The sequence below is a fragment of the Epinephelus fuscoguttatus genome, linkage group LG7 (assembly GCF_011397635.1).
Source record: "Epinephelus fuscoguttatus linkage group LG7, E.fuscoguttatus.final_Chr_v1".
NCBI classification, from domain to species: Eukaryota; Metazoa; Chordata; class Actinopteri; order Perciformes; family Serranidae; genus Epinephelus; species Epinephelus fuscoguttatus.
The window spans coordinates 26,850,606-26,868,100 of NC_064758.1; the positions used below are offsets into that span (position 1 = coordinate 26,850,606).

Consider the following 17,495-nt stretch of genomic DNA (forward strand, 5'->3'; position numbering starts at 1 on the left):
CACTGTCACGAGATAAAGAGCAGATAAGCAGAGCAGACAGCGCTTTCAGGCCATTTATCTGCAGTTATTTGTGTGATTCCAGGTCAAGGACGAATGCGGTGTAATAAACCCATCCTTGTGACTCCTGTCGTTTTGACTGAGCGCTGCTGATGCTGTGCGCACCGCACTGTGCAGGCTCCAGCCAATCACGTCAGCCGGCGGCGGGAGGAGGCGGGGGGAGCGTCCGTCACAGCTAACTGACCGTGGAGCAGCTCGCATTCCCCGTCCGTCGAACCGCTGCATCATGTACAGGTTCATGGACTCCTGACTGGACTGTTCAAACCAGAAAATCTTCCCCCAAAGGCGCAGTATCATTTTCATCTAACCGTTATCCATGAGATTCTTCAGGCTTACCTTCAAGTGCTTCGTCGACTGCTTTTGAATCTCCTTTGTCAACGGCTCAACTGACCGCGGCGCTTTGTGACAATTTCCATCTCTTGGCTGAGCTGAGGGTTTCCAACGTGTTATACTGACAAAAACTGCGATTTTTTTTCCAATTTCGAGAAGGCGAAATAAACTCAGAAATTCAAAGAGACAACTGGAGCACTGCATACCGAGGCTACATCTCTGTGCCTGCCTCTCTGAGCCCGCCGGGTGTCTTGTTAGCCGGGCACATACATCAAACTTCAGCAGCCCCCTGGCTAAACCATCAGCCAGCTTGGCTGTTTGACAGAAACACCTTTATTTTTGTGCCAACAACATGTCACCAGAGTTGGAAGAGAATAGCCAAGGTGAGTATCAGTGTGTGACCTCAGTATTTACAGCCACTAGCTAACACATAACCACATGCTGATGAATTAGAGCATGCCTGCCTCACACACTGCTTTGATATTATTCTTTGTGGGTGAGAGCAGACCTGTGTTTAACCTGCCTCAGGCCTCACCACAGTATGCAAACACTTAAGGATATCTCAATATACACATCACACCAGAGCTGACTCAACTGCAAGTCCATTTGAAGCTAAATATGGTGCTGCATAGGTGTTAACACAGAAGATCCTCAAACCAATCATTGTCTAGTTGTACGTCATTATCATGAGAGCATCATCAGTTAGTAAAATTGGGTGACTCGTGCACAAATCAGTCTAGAGGTGAGTATTTAGGGTTATATTTTTAACATTTGCACCCAAGGACAGTATCTTTTTTATTGCCTTAACCCTAACCATTTATTTTTTTTCCATTTACTTAAAATTATGCCACACTGTGTGCAACTACTCCTCACACACATTATCTTAAAACCTTCTTTTGTGAACTTGCTGTATGGATGCTGACATCCCATACCTTCCCCACTCTTTCCCCCTCCTCTGTTCACACACCCCCTCAAACTGCTCTGATCTGGATTCAGCTGCCTTGCTTTGCATCCAGCACACACACACACACACACACACAGATAGAGGCTGACGCTGATATCGTGGAATGGCATTAATGAAGCGACACGTTGCTTTTATTTGTGGTTGCGTGTCTGCGTGCATTTGTTCAATCTGTGGTGTCTGTGCGTGGGGGAAAGAGAAAATGAAAGCTTTGCAAGTGACAGAGGAGCTATACCTTGAGCCGGCTCTCTGCTGTGTTGTACCGCAGCACACTAATCACCCTGTCTGTAAGACATGAACATCGGGGGAGGGCTTAGTGATGACAATACAAGTGCAACACGATTTTTGCCCGTATTCTAATTCTGTGAGGGCAATTTACACCACAATAAAAATGGTAAGATGTAATTCAACCCTGTTATGGCTTAGTGGAGATGTGTAATAATTGCCTAAGGTACTGTACTGGTCATGTACTGGCGCTTTGTTGCAGTGAATGGAAGATGAGCAGTCTCTCTCTTTCATTCACTGCAACTCTGCTCCAAGAGACTGTGGTTCATCCGTCTCCATTGCTGACGTGTGATGTAAGGTTGTCAGTGTGTATATATTTGATAAGAATGGGGATGTTATATTAGTGCTACTCAGACCTGTCTGCATCCGTTTGTCCTCCTCCTATCCCTCGTCTACTTTTTGTTCGCACCTGACCCTCGCACTTCTCTTTCCTGTCCAGGTGAAATCAGTCTCCCCCAATTGGAGGCAGGGACCCTGTCCGAGGAGGAGGGTGGGGGGTCAGCTCGCCCCCTGGTGCCTGTGCCTGGAGCTGGCCCAGGGTGTGGTGAGGGTGGAGGGGCTGGCCCGCCGCAGACCCAGGACGGGGCTGCAGCTGGGACTGGAAATGGGGCTGTAGCGGTACCAGTGGTGGAGAGGGAAACTTGGACCAGACAGATGGACTTCATCATGTCCTGCGTGGGTTTTGCTGTCGGCTTGGGCAACGTGTGGCGGTTCCCCTACCTTTGCTACAAGAACGGAGGAGGTGAGTTAATGTAGATGTCTGTGGTATGCAAATGTGCAAATCAACGCTGTTACAGGAGTTTCACTTAAAAATCTTTAAGGCCAATTTATTTACTTACAAATGACTTACTCCAAAATTACAGATGACTATAAAATACTAATATGCAAACAAAGACCACAGAGTACATCATATTAAATATTGAGTTCATCTTGTATCACAGTTCTTTTGTGCATGAGCTCCTCAAACGCTTCATATAGTACACCACTCTGCAAGGTTCATGACCTCTTCCCAGTATGATTCATCATCATTGCTTGCAATCTGGCCAACAATGGTGGTGTTGTCTGCAAACTTTATTATTCGCTTTCAGTGAGATGCAGTCATGGCTTTGCAGGGTGAACAAAAAAAAGGGTGCTGAGCACAGAGCCCTGAGGGACACCTGGACGAGGTGTTTTATTGTGGAAGCTTGTGCCAATCCCAACAGTCTGGGGTCTGTTGGTGAGGAAGGCCACGTTCCATTAACACCCCTTTTTCATCAACACAGAACAGGTTCAGTTGCTTTTCATGCACCTAATTTTGAACTGTTTGAAGCATTTCAACCAAAAAATAAATTTGTAATCAGTTAACCTGCATCCTTGATTACAATGGTTCTGCTCAAAACTGGTGAAAACGTGGGCTGTTTCGGTAGATAGCACTAATGTCCCAATAATTGTGAACGGGACTGGTTCAAGAACCAGAGCTAATTTGGTTGGAAACGGGATATAAGAGGATGGGACTTAGACAAGTGCTTGTTTCAGGTGATTGTTGAATGCTGAGCTAAATTCCACAAAAAAAATCCTTTTTCCTCCAGCACTCTTGCAATGTAATAAAACATTTAAAAAATGTTTCAGAGATAGCCTTCTAGCTATTATGATACAGTAAGCATTTTGGAAAAGAAAATCTAGATGTACAAAAGTTTCCCTCTTTCATGATCATGTGATTTTATTCAAGTCCATTTGTAACAGTTTAGATAACTTCAGATGCTCCTGACAGTTTATAGGGCAACAGTGAAGGTGAAATAAAAGTAACAGGCAGCAAAAGCCAGGCCTGCGTGGCTGTGAGCACGTAGCTGAAAAGCCATTCCCACCCACGTGGTTTCACATGATATATTACAGCCACCACTGGCCTAACAGGCGGACTTAGTACAAATTGCTTTACAGTGTTCCTGCTGTTCTCTCACTGGCATATAAGGTTGTGTGTGTTGTTGTGTGCATTTTGCCACATCCCTTCCTTTTATAACTGTGCCAACTTGTCCACTGGTACCGTGCCCTGACTGCAGCTTTTGGCCTTGACTTCTCTTATCTCTGCCCTGCCCACTTTTCTGTTATTTTATGGGGTGATCCGTTAAAATGAAACTTAGTATGCGGCTGTGTGTGTGTGTGTGTGTGTGTGTCTGTGTGTGTGTGTGTGTGTGTGTGTATTAGTCCAACCCTCCCTCTCACTTATGTGTGTGTATCTTGTGACCTGCGGCTCTGATACCCACCTTCTGGTATCATATAACAATGGCCTGCCTCACACAGTCCACCCCCTGTGTTCGTGCCCAGCACTCATGTAGCATACAAAGGTGCTCTCTCCCACTCTCCTTCTGATAAGGAGGCATATGGATGTGTCACACAATAACCGTCCTGTGACCGTGCCCGTCATTTCTTCCCTCTAACGTCAGCACAGCCACATCCGCTTCAGTACTTCACTTAACTAAGGCTGGGCGATATGGAGAAAATCAAATATTGCATGACCAAATACCTTGGGACAATATTGCAGGGTTGACTCTTGGTTCCCCTACAAAGTATTTACACAATGATATCTTTATAAATACTCATCAGTAATGTGGCTATAATGACTACGTGGATAAAGACAAGTAATAAAACAGCTAGAGCAGCCTAATAAGATATCAAGTCTTATATTATGATATCAAAACAATATCAATATATTGCCCAACCCTCCGTTTTACAGCTTTGACTGACCCAGGGTACACCTTGTAACACAACAACTCTATCAGATAAGCACTGGGGCTCTTCGTCTGACCTGGACACACTCCATTAGAGACATTGGATGTAGTGTAAATGCGGGGCATTAATCTCATTCATTCATTTATTTATTTATGACTGAGCTGCTACTCCTGATATGTCTGGTCAGTAATGATTAGGAAAGGATTTATTTAAGCCTATTGAGGATGCGGTTCCTCGATGATTTGGCCAATATGGTAGGGGTTTGTCAGCACAAGTATTTCCTCCAGTCATTCCATTCACGCCTCCTATTGGATCTCTCAGTCTTTCCCTCTCTATCTCTCTCTGTGTCTCACTCTCCCACCCCTTTCTGTCTTAGACTCACAGTCATGAATGTTTCCTTATATGGCTGCAGTCCTACTCTCAGAGAATGACATAAAGAACGATGGACTGAATGAGGCACAAATTGTCAATCAATAGCACTGTTGCGGAGCCGACCAGGTCGATGCCTCAATGTGTCATTTTTGTATTAGCTGAACCTTCTCTACCACAGCGTTGTCCCAGTTTTTCTGCCTCCCTGTCCTGTGATATATCCATCTTTCCCTCCTTTCTTCTGAGCCTCTCTCTGCTCTGCGTCATAGCTGGTCATGTGACTCCTTCCCATCTGCGCACTGTGGTGGCGTCACCCAGCTCTATTATCATTCAGACCTAATTGTTGCGACTGGATTTAATGTGTTAAATATCTTCCGCCGCCTTTTTTCATATGGTTTTCTGATGTGCTTTCCTGATCACAGCGAGCTCCTGCTACAGTATGAGAATCCATTAGAGGTAGATTATTTATAGAGAACACTGAGCGCAAACCGATTGCCCTGGGCCAACTACTACTAATCAAAATGAAGCAAGTCCTAGATGTCGAATAACTCCCGCCGGAGCCTATTGTCTTTTTCCCGTATCCATTTGAGAGTCCTTCGTGTACCATGCAGCTTTCACATTCAAGGACAGTCCTGACTGGAACTGTCAGCACACTTGTGGAATGTGAGACGATGCAGTAATCTCCCACATACACCTCCTATGCATCGCTTATCTGTGACCTTGTCTGTCCTCCTTCCTGGCTTTCGCACTTTTGCCCTTTATTGCTTCTTCCCCCTCTCTGCTGCTCCTTGTTGTGTCGAGTGCTTGATCTGTATGCCAGTGTTTGTGCTGCTTGTGTCCTTAAAAACTTTAAACATGACTTTTACCTACGATTTTCTGCTGTAAAAGTGTCGCTAATGTACCTTGTCCTCCAGGAGCAGGACATGCTTAATGCTTTTTACTCACTTAATACTTGAAATGATTAACAACAAACTCAGCATTGATTTTAATATGAATAGTTTAATGTAATGTTGATGGTATAATTACATTATATTAATAACAGGGGGAGAAACCACTCAGAACTGTCAATATCCAAACCTTGCCAGTGCTTTAGTTTGGAGCGGAGGTAACTGCATCGTACTGAATGTCCAGCTAATCAGTAGAAAGTATTTCCCAGTATGAGCCAGTGTTCTTACCTGTCTGTTACAGTGTATTTTATATTAGGAACAATTGATTTTTACCATGCCCTCTCCACTTCCACACTGCTCAGACTCATTTATTAGTTAGTAATATTAACACTAGTGTCCAGATTGTCTGATCCATTGGAATCTTACGCCTTCGAGCTGATCAATTGCTTTTGTCGATGTTGCCCATTGCAATACAATAACGTCAAACTCGTGCATCTGCGCTGCTGGAAATTTGCATCGAGAAGAAGTCGTGGCGGAGAGGACGAAACAATCCAGAGCGTGGCTTCGTTTCACAGAGAAAGATAATGACAGTGCTGCTTCTAATATCTGTAAAATGATCATTTTAAGAAAGAGTGGAAACACCAGCAATATACCAAAGCATTTTCCACACAACATGGACTTTAATTTCAGGAATGCCAAGATAAATATCCTATAATAGCAGTAGTGCGATGCAGGCATATTTAGCAGACAGACTGAGAAAATACAAATGCTGTATATCATTTTACACAGTTTGCAGACTCAGAGACAGTAAAACAGTTGTTTTGACGCTGGCAGCTTGTGTTGGCCTACTTTTGTTTTGTTTTTACACACAGAAAATTGCTCAGTAAACAATAAGGAAATTGAGAAAGAATTGGAGCGATAAGCAGAGTTTATAATGCCATCTGTATCGATAAAATCTTAACAAGTCCAAATCCTTGATATGAAGTGTATTGAAGTACTTGAGACAAACAGGTGGACCTTGGTACAGATCGATGGACCATGTCCGGGTACGGTACACAGTACACAGTTTATTTAGTTTATTTATATAGCACATTTAAAAACAACCGCAGCTGACCAAAGTGCTGTGCAAGATAAAAGAAAGACATACAAATATACAGCAATATAAAACTGGTAGGAACACTTACAAACATGAAAAGATAAGATAAAATGCTAAAATTTGGGGTCAGTTGTGCTCAGATCCAGGGCCAAGTCCTTGATATGAAAGGCTCCTCACTTCAGATACCATGTGATAAATGTGACCTTGTGATAAATATGTGTGTTGCAGGGGTTTTCTTGATCCCCTACCTGCTGATTGTGTTCATCGGAGGCATCCCAGTCTTCTTCCTGGAGATTGCACTGGGACAGTTCATGAAGCAGGGAGGGGTCTCTGCCTGGAACATCGCACCCCTCTTCAAAGGTACCTATCTCTGCGTTTGTTAGAGTGTCCGACACACCAAGAGCACGACAGTATTTCTCTGAAGAAGGTATTTTAATGCTGTGCGTTACCTTTTATTTTTAAATCGCATCCCAACACACCTCCTCTGCCTTCCTCTCTCCCTTTCGGTCAGGTCTGGGCTTGGCTTCTATGGTGATAGTGTTCTTCTGTAACACCTACTACATCATGATTCTTGTGTGGGGCCTCTACTTTCTCTTCCACTCCTTCACCAAACAGCTGCCCTGGGCCACCTGCGGACACCCCTGGAACACCCCCAACTGTACACAGGACTTCCGCCGCACCTGCCACAACCGCAGTGCTACCCAGCCGGCTCTGCCATCATCTTCTGCCACCCTCCTCTCCTCCACGTCCCCGTTGAACCTATCTTCAGCCCAGCTACTCCTCAACGGAAGCTGCTCAGAGAGCACTGAAGGCCTGCGTTCCCCAGTCATCGAGTTCTGGGAGTATGTTTCACCTTGTCTGGGTATTGTAATGGAGGAGTTGAGCAGGAGTTATCTCTGACTGTTTGGGGTCTTAACAGTGTGTCGTGTGCTATGGATCCAGAGGTTCCAGTCATGCAGACATTTATTCTGATCAAGTTTTTATGTCTTGATCTTAACTGACAAAATGTATTTCAACTTGCAGTTACCTTATTGATATTGTTCACCTTTTTACTTGGTCTGTGAATCACTTTTGTGTTCTTCCTCCTAGGCGTAAGGTGCTCCGTCTGTCTGGAGGGCTGCACGAGCCTGGTGACATCAGCTATGAGATGGTGCTGTGTCTCATTGTCACCTGGGTCATTGTTTACTTCTGCATGTGGAAAGGAGTTAAATCGACTGGCAAGGTAAAGTCATTTCTGGCTGTACAATTAATGTTACATGTCACTGTCTGGGGTTATTGAGTACAGACTGATACTTGCATGGCTTCATGCAGAGATTTAAATAATTGCAGCATTCTGCCCTTTGACCCCAAATCAGCTTTAATATAGTCAGAGGATCAGTGTCTAGACACTTTTTTTCCTGTTCTATCACGTGTATGTATGTACAGGTGCAGTTTAATGTTTAAGTCAGGCTTTAATCTTCTATTTATCTCAACTTCCCTGTGCTCTACATATACATTGCTCAGAATGACCTTCATTTGACAGTATAGAAAAGATGCTCCACTCCCCAGTCTTTTTAACTGTGTGTGCTCTGATACACTAGAATAATGAATGCATCTTTATTTTGTAGCATGTGGAGATGTCTGTGTTTGCATACTTGTGTCTCCAGAGTAGCCCAAGCTCATAGAGCGAGGGAGAAAATAATGAAGGAGATTGAGCCAGCCAGCCAGCTGTAAGCCGATTAGTAACTTTCCACCATGTAGTTGTCTGAGAGCTGGAAAGGGGCTTTTCTGCCCATGTTCGCCCTAGATCAAGGCAAATATGTGCTTTCTCACTACTTTGCGCTTACCATACTGATTTAGCTGGGATTTGATGCTTCTGCTAGGTAGCAGGGGGGCAGCTTTCTCAGCATAACTTGACAAAGACTACCTTCTGAAAAGGGCTGCCAAAAACCCCTGCTATTGCAGGAGGTTTACAAATTGTCTGGCTTTCCATTTACAGGCTACCTTTTCTTCAAAGTAACATGACAGGGCCCATTACACATCCACTACAGGAAGGACCTAATGGGCTTCTACTTAAGACTTGAGTATTTGCAAAGCAGGTAATTGCTTAATCAAAGTGATAAAAAACATACTTAGGTGCAGTTACACTGAAACATTTGACCATAGCTGATAAACCATGTTGATAAGCACTAAACTTTTCCAACTAGCTTGTTAAATTCATCTTATAACTGCATCTTTTTATTTACTTACTTCATGTAATGTGAGGAGTTTAAATGTGTTAAGGGTTTACTGTGGTGTTTTTTTACTTTCACTTAATTCAAGTTTTAATGCATTGCACTCAAACTTCACCTCCCCACCCCCCAAATATACTTTACAAATTGATCCCACAGTATCTAAAGGTGTACTTCACATTTCTCCTTTTTCGTCTTTCTCTAGGTTGTTTACTTCACAGCTCTGTTCCCCTACCTGGTTCTGGTCGTTCTTTTGGCCCATGGAGTCACTCTACCTGGAGCTTTGGATGGGATTGTTTACTACCTGAAACCAGACTGGTCCAAACTTGGAGAAGCGCAGGTATAACTTTTGTGTGAGCTTGCATTTGGGCATCCCTATACACTTGTCTTTAGTTGACATACAAAATATTGTATGTCAACAACTAAGAAACACAGACAACAGATTGTGAAGCATCACTCAGGCTATTCTGTTTGTGATAGGTGTGGATTGACGCAGGCACCCAGATTTTCTTCTCCTATGCCATCGGACTGGGCGCCCTGACTGCGCTAGGCAGCTACAACCGCTTCCATAACAACTGTTACCAGTGAGTTTATACACAACATAAGATCAGACACCACCGTCACTGGAAGGAGGCCAACATCAACACAACATCAGCACAACTCATGCACACTGCTGCATGGGATTTCAGTCTTAAGTACTAGTATCAAACAAACTAAGAAAAAAAACAGTATTTCCACCAGATTTCTTTCACTAAAGACACTCTGGCAGAAAGAAAGCAACTTCAGTCTTTACAAACAATCACATGAAGTACCACAAGATCAGTTCCTGTTCTCCAAAAACACCCCACTTTCATAATTACCAACAGGCCAACCATTAGAATTGAGGGCTTCACTGAATAGTTAAAAGCATTGAAGGTTAATTTCATAATGTTGTCATTTAAGTTCTGCATAGGATTGTTTCTGACTAGTGTGATTCAAACATTTCCAACAACTCCAGAGCCTTGTCAAGTCCAAAAGTCAAAATGTATTGAAAAATTCACATGATTTCATCTAATGAAATACTCTGCTTCAGTCCATACTTGTTGGCATTTATCCTTTTAAAAGCAACATTTTTACTGAGGTCAAAAAATTGTTTGCTCCTGCCACACACAGAAGGAGGCATGCACTGGTGCTGCAGTCTAGCAGCAGTCTAACAGCGCCTTAGATTACATTTATTCAAAAGAAAGTTGATCTAATATGTAAAAAAAAACTATTTTTAGGATGATGATGTTAATACATATGACAACAGACATTCAAAGCTTCTTCCAAAAACCTCAGCAGAAGCTGTACATGTAAGAAACTGACACTCAGTACAACCCTTATATACTGTACGAGTGTGCCAGGAATGATGAGGCCCACAGACTTCCCAGCACAACACTCACATTTCAGATATAAAATGATTCCCCTCCCTGATCAAAACAAAAGCAAATAGGTTGCCAGGAAGAATCAAAGCAGTATCTTTAAGCACTGAATATAGAAAGGCTCCAAACATGAGGGATATATGTTTTTGTTTTTTTTTTGCATATTTGGAATGTCCATAATAGGAGGAGCCTCATAAATGTCCTGCCATCTGACTTTCTCTGCCTTGACCTTAATTGGAAGTTGAAAGATGAGTTTAGATACTGAGGTATGTTAGCTCTGCTCTGTTTCTCACACACACTCGGAGTAGTCCAGGAATAGCAGGGGAGATGTGTAAATAAACTGCCTGCAGATGCTGATGTACAGTATAGTACATTTAGGGCCTGGGCCGGGACTAAATGTTTTCTTGTTTACTTCCTTCCAAACCACATAGCTTGCCTTTCTCTTTCAGTCATATTGGTGTTGCAGCTGTATGGATCACAATGTCAGTCTGTCCATCTGGTGGTTCAAGACTCTGGTCCAGAGTAGTATTTTTAATCAGATCAGACAGATTGCCATAAATTTTGATACGTTAGCAGTCCTCACATGACTTATGCTAATGTGCTAACATTAGCCAGTGTTTAAGTTGGCATTACATGCTAAACTTTACAAGTTACTGTTGCATGCCAGAGTGTTAAATGTTACATAGTAAACATCAGAACAATAACATCCAATAGTTGTTGGCACAATTGGTAATATTTACATAATGAAGCACACTAATGTTAGCATTCAGGTGAGCTAAAGAAACCAGAGGCAGAATTTCACCTAAAGGGGCCAGTATACTCGCTCAGTAGCAACGACTGTACAAAATAATGCCTGTCGCCCATGTTGAAGTCTCGAGTTTGGCATTTTAGCTGTTGCCATCTTTGATTTTTGGAGCCAGAAGTGACCATTTTTGGATGAGACGGTGGTGCTAACCATAACTAGCTAGTAGCTTAGTTAGCACGGTGCATAAACAGCTATGGTTATTTGTGATAATGTCAATGCTTATTTACACAAGCAAAAGACAGGCTTTAAAACCTTATCAAAAAGTACTGACACCTTAGAGGGTCTTTTATATAACCAGACATCGAACATAACTTTTTTAGGCGACCATAATTAACTTTCTTGAACTGAAAACACACTGAAATAGCGACAGCTACGGCTAGTCTGTGATTCTGCGGTTACGCCATGATTGTGTTACCTAACCAAAGGTGTCCCCATGGTAGGGACTTGTCCCTGGATGGCATCCACCTGTCACTCAAAGTGGTTGCGCCCTTAATGCTTCACTTTAAACCTTACTAATATTTAAACAGGTAAATCTTTTTTTAAAAATGTTTGTACCAGGCTTATTTCTGCTTATGTTGGGCATTTTAACATGAGGGTCTATGGGGATTAAATAACTTTTTGGGGAAACCTTAAGTGGCCACTCTAGGAACTGCAGTTTTTGGCATTTCCCTGTTGGCTTCATTTTTTAGTTGTGGAGCTTCAGAAACCCCCTCTCCACACATCATCAGATTAGGGGGGGTCTATGTCAGGCCATTTCTGTAATTTTTCAAAACTGACGCATTCACAGCTGTGCAGAGGAATTAAACTTCTTTCTGTACCTCTCACTTTTCATGTGAACAACCAAGAGCAATGCTATGAAGGCCCTCCCGAAGAGACTGTCTAAGAATATCGCATCTCCCCTCTCTCTATGTTTTCCGGCTTTTCATTCAAACTTTATGTGTGGTCGTTTAGATCAGGTATAAACACTTCCTGACGTGTTAAGATAGCACATTGCATTTAGAACTACTTCTCTTCAGTTATAACCTGACCCTTATACTGATGAAATCTGAGCCAGGTCTGGCAGTGTAGAGCTGAGCCTGACAAACTGAGTGTGGAATGTCCTGAAATCCCTCAGTACAGTAGATATAAACTTTTGATTTATGTAAAATCCTCAAGCCCTTAGGCAATATGTAGCATTTTTGCACCAGCAGTAGTGAAGTTAAACAGTAAGTGTAAAGTGCATTACAGTGTCATAGGGTTAATAGTGTGGCTATTGACTGTTAATCTTGCTTAATACTTGTGGTCTTGATATGGGCTGCTGTCTTAACCCAAACACTCACACTCATTCTTAAGCATTCTTCTGAGTTTCAGATTCATAGACTACTGTTACTCAGTGGAGGTTGCTGCTCGACACAGCTGCTACAGTGTCATAAGAACCATTATGGTGCAACTGTTGTTTATAAATTCTTCATGTCAGAGAGGATTCTTGGCCGGTGTTGCCAGCTAAATATGACTTGTCAGGATAAACAGAAGGTCATTCCTTGCTATGTGGAGCAGATAACAGTAGTGTTTTTGACTTCATATTAGAATTAGAGCTCCAACATAATTTAATTATACATGCAAGCATTATTATTATTATAATGTTAGTTATATTTAGTTATATTACCTGCCAACTACAGAGACAACAGCAGCTTTCAGAGAAATTGCTATTGATCCCCTATGCACCATCCCAGCCCTTCCGCTGTTTGTCTTGAGTAGCTTACATGAGCCTCATGTTACAGCATATTATAATACATCTTTTTCTCACAATGTCATTCTCTCTGTTCTGCCCCCCCCCCCCCCCCCCCACTCTCTCTCTTCCTTCCTCTTTCTTTCCTTCTGTATTTTTCTGCAGGGATGCATTCTTGCTGGCCATCATTAACAGTGGAACCAGTTTCTTTGCAGGCTTTGTGGTGTTTTCTGTGCTTGGCTTCATGGCTGCAGAGCAAGGCGTGGACATCAGTAAGGTAGCTGAGAGTGGTAAGAATAAACATATGCTGCAATTTGGCTGCCTAAAACCCAGCGCAGAGAGCTAGGTAATGACAGTAAGAGCTATATGCCCTTGATAGTTTATGCGTCTGACTCTGTCTCTTAATGTGCAGGTCCGGGCCTTGCCTTTATAGCCTATCCCAAGGCTGTGACTCTGATGCCACTGGCGCCGCTTTGGGCAGCACTTTTCTTCTTTATGTTGCTCATACTGGGCCTGGACAGCCAGGTAATCCTGATTTCTGACACATTTGAGTTTGTTTACGGATTGCATTCAGCTTAGAGGAACTATAAGGTTTGACTTGTTTCTATATTTTGCCCTCTTTATGTAGACAAGATAGCTAATCTACATTTTTTCCCCTCTCTCTTTTGCTTCCTCTCACACAAGTGCGACACAGACAGTCCTCACCCATCACATCCAGTTTTAGCATTGCATTTCTTAGCAGCCTGTTTGTTGTGTGTCTGCCTGAGCCAGTGCCTACATCCATTGTTTTACAGCCCAGGGATTTGTCAATGAGCTTCTGTCTGATTCACACAGAGAGTGTCTGTCTGCTTTCCCATCCATTCATTTACTCTTACTTTCCATTCTCTCCCTCATTTCTTCATCCATCCACGTCTCTCCTTGTCTTGCCATAGCCACATTAGCCATGCATAGGCAGATGTTTCCAGTAAATGATGCAAAAATAGTGGCGCAGCTGTTATCCTGTCGACTCGATCTGGAGTTTGAAATGTGTTTTTGCAAAGATTCGTGTAAACGTTCTTGCATAGAGAGGCTGAGGAGGGGTGTCTGGTTCTCACCTGGATATTTTTGTAGCATATATCCAACAATGTCACTTAGTGAACACATTAAAGTTACGTGCATGTTTTATATCAGAAGATAACAATGCTGATATATGTGCACAACACTGAGCCATGTTCACTGAGTTAAAAGCATGTTCCAGCAGATTTAACTTCACTCCCTTACCTTTGTGTCCCTCGGTATCCGGCTGTCTCTCATTCTCTCTATTTTCTCTGTGCTCATTTTTTCAGTTTGTAGGAGTTGAGGGTTTGATAACGGGAATCATGGACATGCTACCGCCTAAATCTGCCCTGGGCTCCCTGCGGCGAGAGGTGGTAGCAGCCATCTGCTGCGTCATCTGCTTCCTGATTGACATGTCCATGGTCACTGAGGTACAGCGAGGACTTCTTTGAGTTTTAGTCCTTATTTAGTTCAGTCCTGAGGCTCTCATTTTCGAACACAACAAACCTCTAACCCAGTTACTATGCTTTTCAGAAATTAGATGAAAGGCCAGTCTCTCACCTGAGCTTGAGTTTGTTTTGCTACTGTAGCAGAACATTATTTCAGTGTTCCTTTAAAATGCATGACTTGTGTACCAAATTCTTAATTAGACACACAGGAAACCATTGCCAGGAAAGAACTGGGATGAAAGCCTAAACACTGGAGGCAAGACTGAAAATAGGTCACACATAAAGTATTAACAGGATGGTCTTGATGCAGACTGCTCTCTCTGTGTTTCTGTCAGGGTGGGATGTATGTCTTCCAGCTGTTTGACTACTACTCTGCCAGTGGCATCACTCTGCTGTGGCAGGCCTTTTGGGAGTGTGTGGTGATTGCATGGGTCTATGGTGAGACAATGCTGCACAGTTACAATACAGACAACGCAGACCGCAAGATTCAATGCATTATCACGACGTCCTCATGTTATTTCTGTCAGGCGCAGACCGTTTCATGGATGACGTGGCTCGTATGATCGGCTATCAGCCCTTACCCTACATGAAGTGGTGCTGGTCCTACATCACACCTTTTGTCTGTGTGGTAAGTAGGGGTGGGGAAAAATCACTTTCTCCTTTATTATTGTGATTTTTTATTTGTTATTTTACGATTTTTTCATGTTTAAATCAATATAATTCAAATGCAGAGGTGCTGCTTAGTAACATCATGGCATATCCGTTTCACAGAAAATGGCGTATGGTCCAAGGACACAGACATTGAGTTAGCAGCTGTAGCAACTTGAATTCAGCAGAAAAGCCAAAGTGCCAGAGGCCAGATCAGCAAACTTTCTGTTGCTGCTGTTACACAGGATGAATTCAAGTTGCTACAGTCGCTAACTGAAGGTCAGTGTCCGGAGCTGCCTTCCACTATTCTCCCAGCAAAGTAGTCAACAGGGAGACAGGCAGCGGGGTGTGCTAACTAGCTAATTCTTGTGTCATTTGTGGTCCGAACAGGGAGAGGACAGGGTGAAGGGCTGAGCAAGTCAACGCACTGCACAAAGCTCTACCATGAATAAGATTTTACCCTTTTGAAATACTAAAGAAAAACTTAGAACGTCAATATGTGGTGGCCAATGTTGATACTGTGGTGGCCACCATATATAAATCAGTGTATTGGAAACACTGCGCTGGCTTGATGAGCAGGGACAGCTAAATGTAGCAGTTTATGTCCAAAAAGTATGTACTTTTTATTAATCCTGTTGTGTGTGTACATTTTATTTACCACTTTTATATGCAGTATATAAGGCTGCTGAAATAAAAGTCAGGAAAAACTGACTGACATGTGATGTGCACTGGTTATGGAAATATGCTTCATGATAAGTAGTCTCTAGAAGTGTATGACTAATCTGTTTCCCATGGTCCAGTTTTAAAATAGTAAACAAAAATCACAATACTTGTACAATCGCAGTACTTAAAAATCACAATACATGTCAAATCAGCACCCTAGTTTCGTGACAGTGTTGGGAGACGGGCGTATTGTCCCAGCCGTAGTGTTAAGTGCCTCTCTGTATGTTTTAAGTCTTACTTTTGTAAATGCCTGTCTTCTTTTGTGCATATAGGCAGTGTTCCTGTTCCATGTGGTGAACTACAAACCCCTGACCTACAACACAGTGTACACTTACCCCTTGTGGGGTGAAGCGCTTGGCTGGGCATTGGCCCTGTCTTCCATGCTCTGTATCCCTCTCACCGTTATCTACAAACTGCTGCGCTGCAAAGGATCTTTGCGGGAGGTCAGTGTGGCTGGGTGCAGGCATGCATGGTCGTACACAGTCTCTTGTGTGTGCGTTTCTGTTTGTAATCAGTAGAAATGTGTCTCCTTGGTTACTGCCCCCCCCCCCCCCCCCCCTCCCCTCCTGACTGTTATTTGGTTTGCTGATTTCATCATTACTCATTAGAGAGGGTTCATTAGAGAAGACTTAAGCATCTGTACAATAAATGGTTCATTATCTGTACGCCCGTGTGTCTCTCCATGTAGCGGTGGCAGCACCTAACCACCCCAGTTTGGGGCCGACATCACCTGGAGTACCTGGCACCGGAGAGCGAAGCCAAGCTGCTGCCCCCTGCAGGAACCAAGAGCACGCTTCTCTTTGAAAGTGTCATCTGATGAGCTGCGCCCCACAGAACACAGCGCCAAGGTCACCCTTGACATCAGCACACACAATCACAAAAACACACACACTACACAAAACACACGCACACCACACAAGCCTGGTAAGAGAAAAGCGCAGATTGGTTACACGCCCCGCGGTTTTAAATCAATGGAAAAGCCCTGGACAAATGGACCAAAGATTAAATGGGAGAAGAACTGAAACGCACCCATACAGTCATCATATGCTGATACACCCTCTGCTCTGCTTTCTGACTCTACCTCGCTGACTCTCCCTTCTCTTTTCTGCTCCCCTGCCTTTGTGCTGTCCCGTCCTGTCTTGTTCTGTGAGTGTGATGTGTCGACTGTAGATGCGGTATCTTCCCTTTCTGTGCCTGTCCGTCAGGCTTTTAACAGCCTCATCCGTCCCAGCACGTCATGCCATTTTGTGCTGAATGAGCAGAAAAATTAAAAGATTCTAATGAAACTTTAAAAAAGAAAGACCTCATATCTGCTGCTGATATGCCATGGTCTAAGTGTGTGTGTGTGTGTGTGTGTGTGTGTGTGTGTACGCGCATGTATGCCTGAAAATGTGTACCTGTACGTGTGTCTGTGTGTATGTGTGTGTGCATGTGTCGACAACAAGGAGTGTGTGTTGGACCATGGCAGTGGTGTCTTCATTTACATGTGACATCATCTTTGGTCATTGTTTTCCGCCCACTGTATTCATTCAATTAACTGTATAAAAACAACTTCCATTTGTCAAAAAAAGAATCTAAAAGAGACAATGCATCACCACTTCCAGCTGTGTGTTATGAACTAACTTAAGTATCCAGTGTATTGTAGGGTCTGTGAATCAGTGTTAACAATATTTGGAGGAGATGATGATTGGTATACCACCTTAAGAGAAGGAGAGAAACTTAAGACTGAATTGTGCAAAGAGCAGGAGACTGGTATGTGGGGAGGGGAAAGAGACTTGATGCCATTTTTTTGGGAAGAAGCAATAAATGACCAGCTAAAGAAGGAT

At 43.2% G+C, this 17,495-nt stretch overlaps 1 protein-coding gene across 1 annotated transcript; it reads left to right on the forward strand.

The window, feature by feature from the left end:
• Positions 1–222: 222 nt before the first annotated feature.
• si:ch211-117c9.5 (sodium- and chloride-dependent creatine transporter 1) lies at positions 223–17,492 on the forward strand. The gene is made up of 14 exons (XM_049582120.1): positions 223–770; positions 2,073–2,375; positions 6,920–7,051; positions 7,203–7,533; positions 7,781–7,913; positions 9,107–9,241; positions 9,382–9,485; positions 12,980–13,104; positions 13,227–13,339; positions 14,140–14,280; positions 14,634–14,736; positions 14,826–14,926; positions 15,942–16,112; positions 16,358–17,492. The coding sequence occupies exons 1-14, from the start codon at positions 740–742 to the stop codon at positions 16,484–16,486; spliced, it is 2,052 nt and encodes a 683-aa protein (XP_049438077.1). The 5' UTR covers positions 223–739; the 3' UTR covers positions 16,487–17,492.
• The last annotated feature ends 3 nt before the right edge of the window (positions 17,493–17,495 follow it).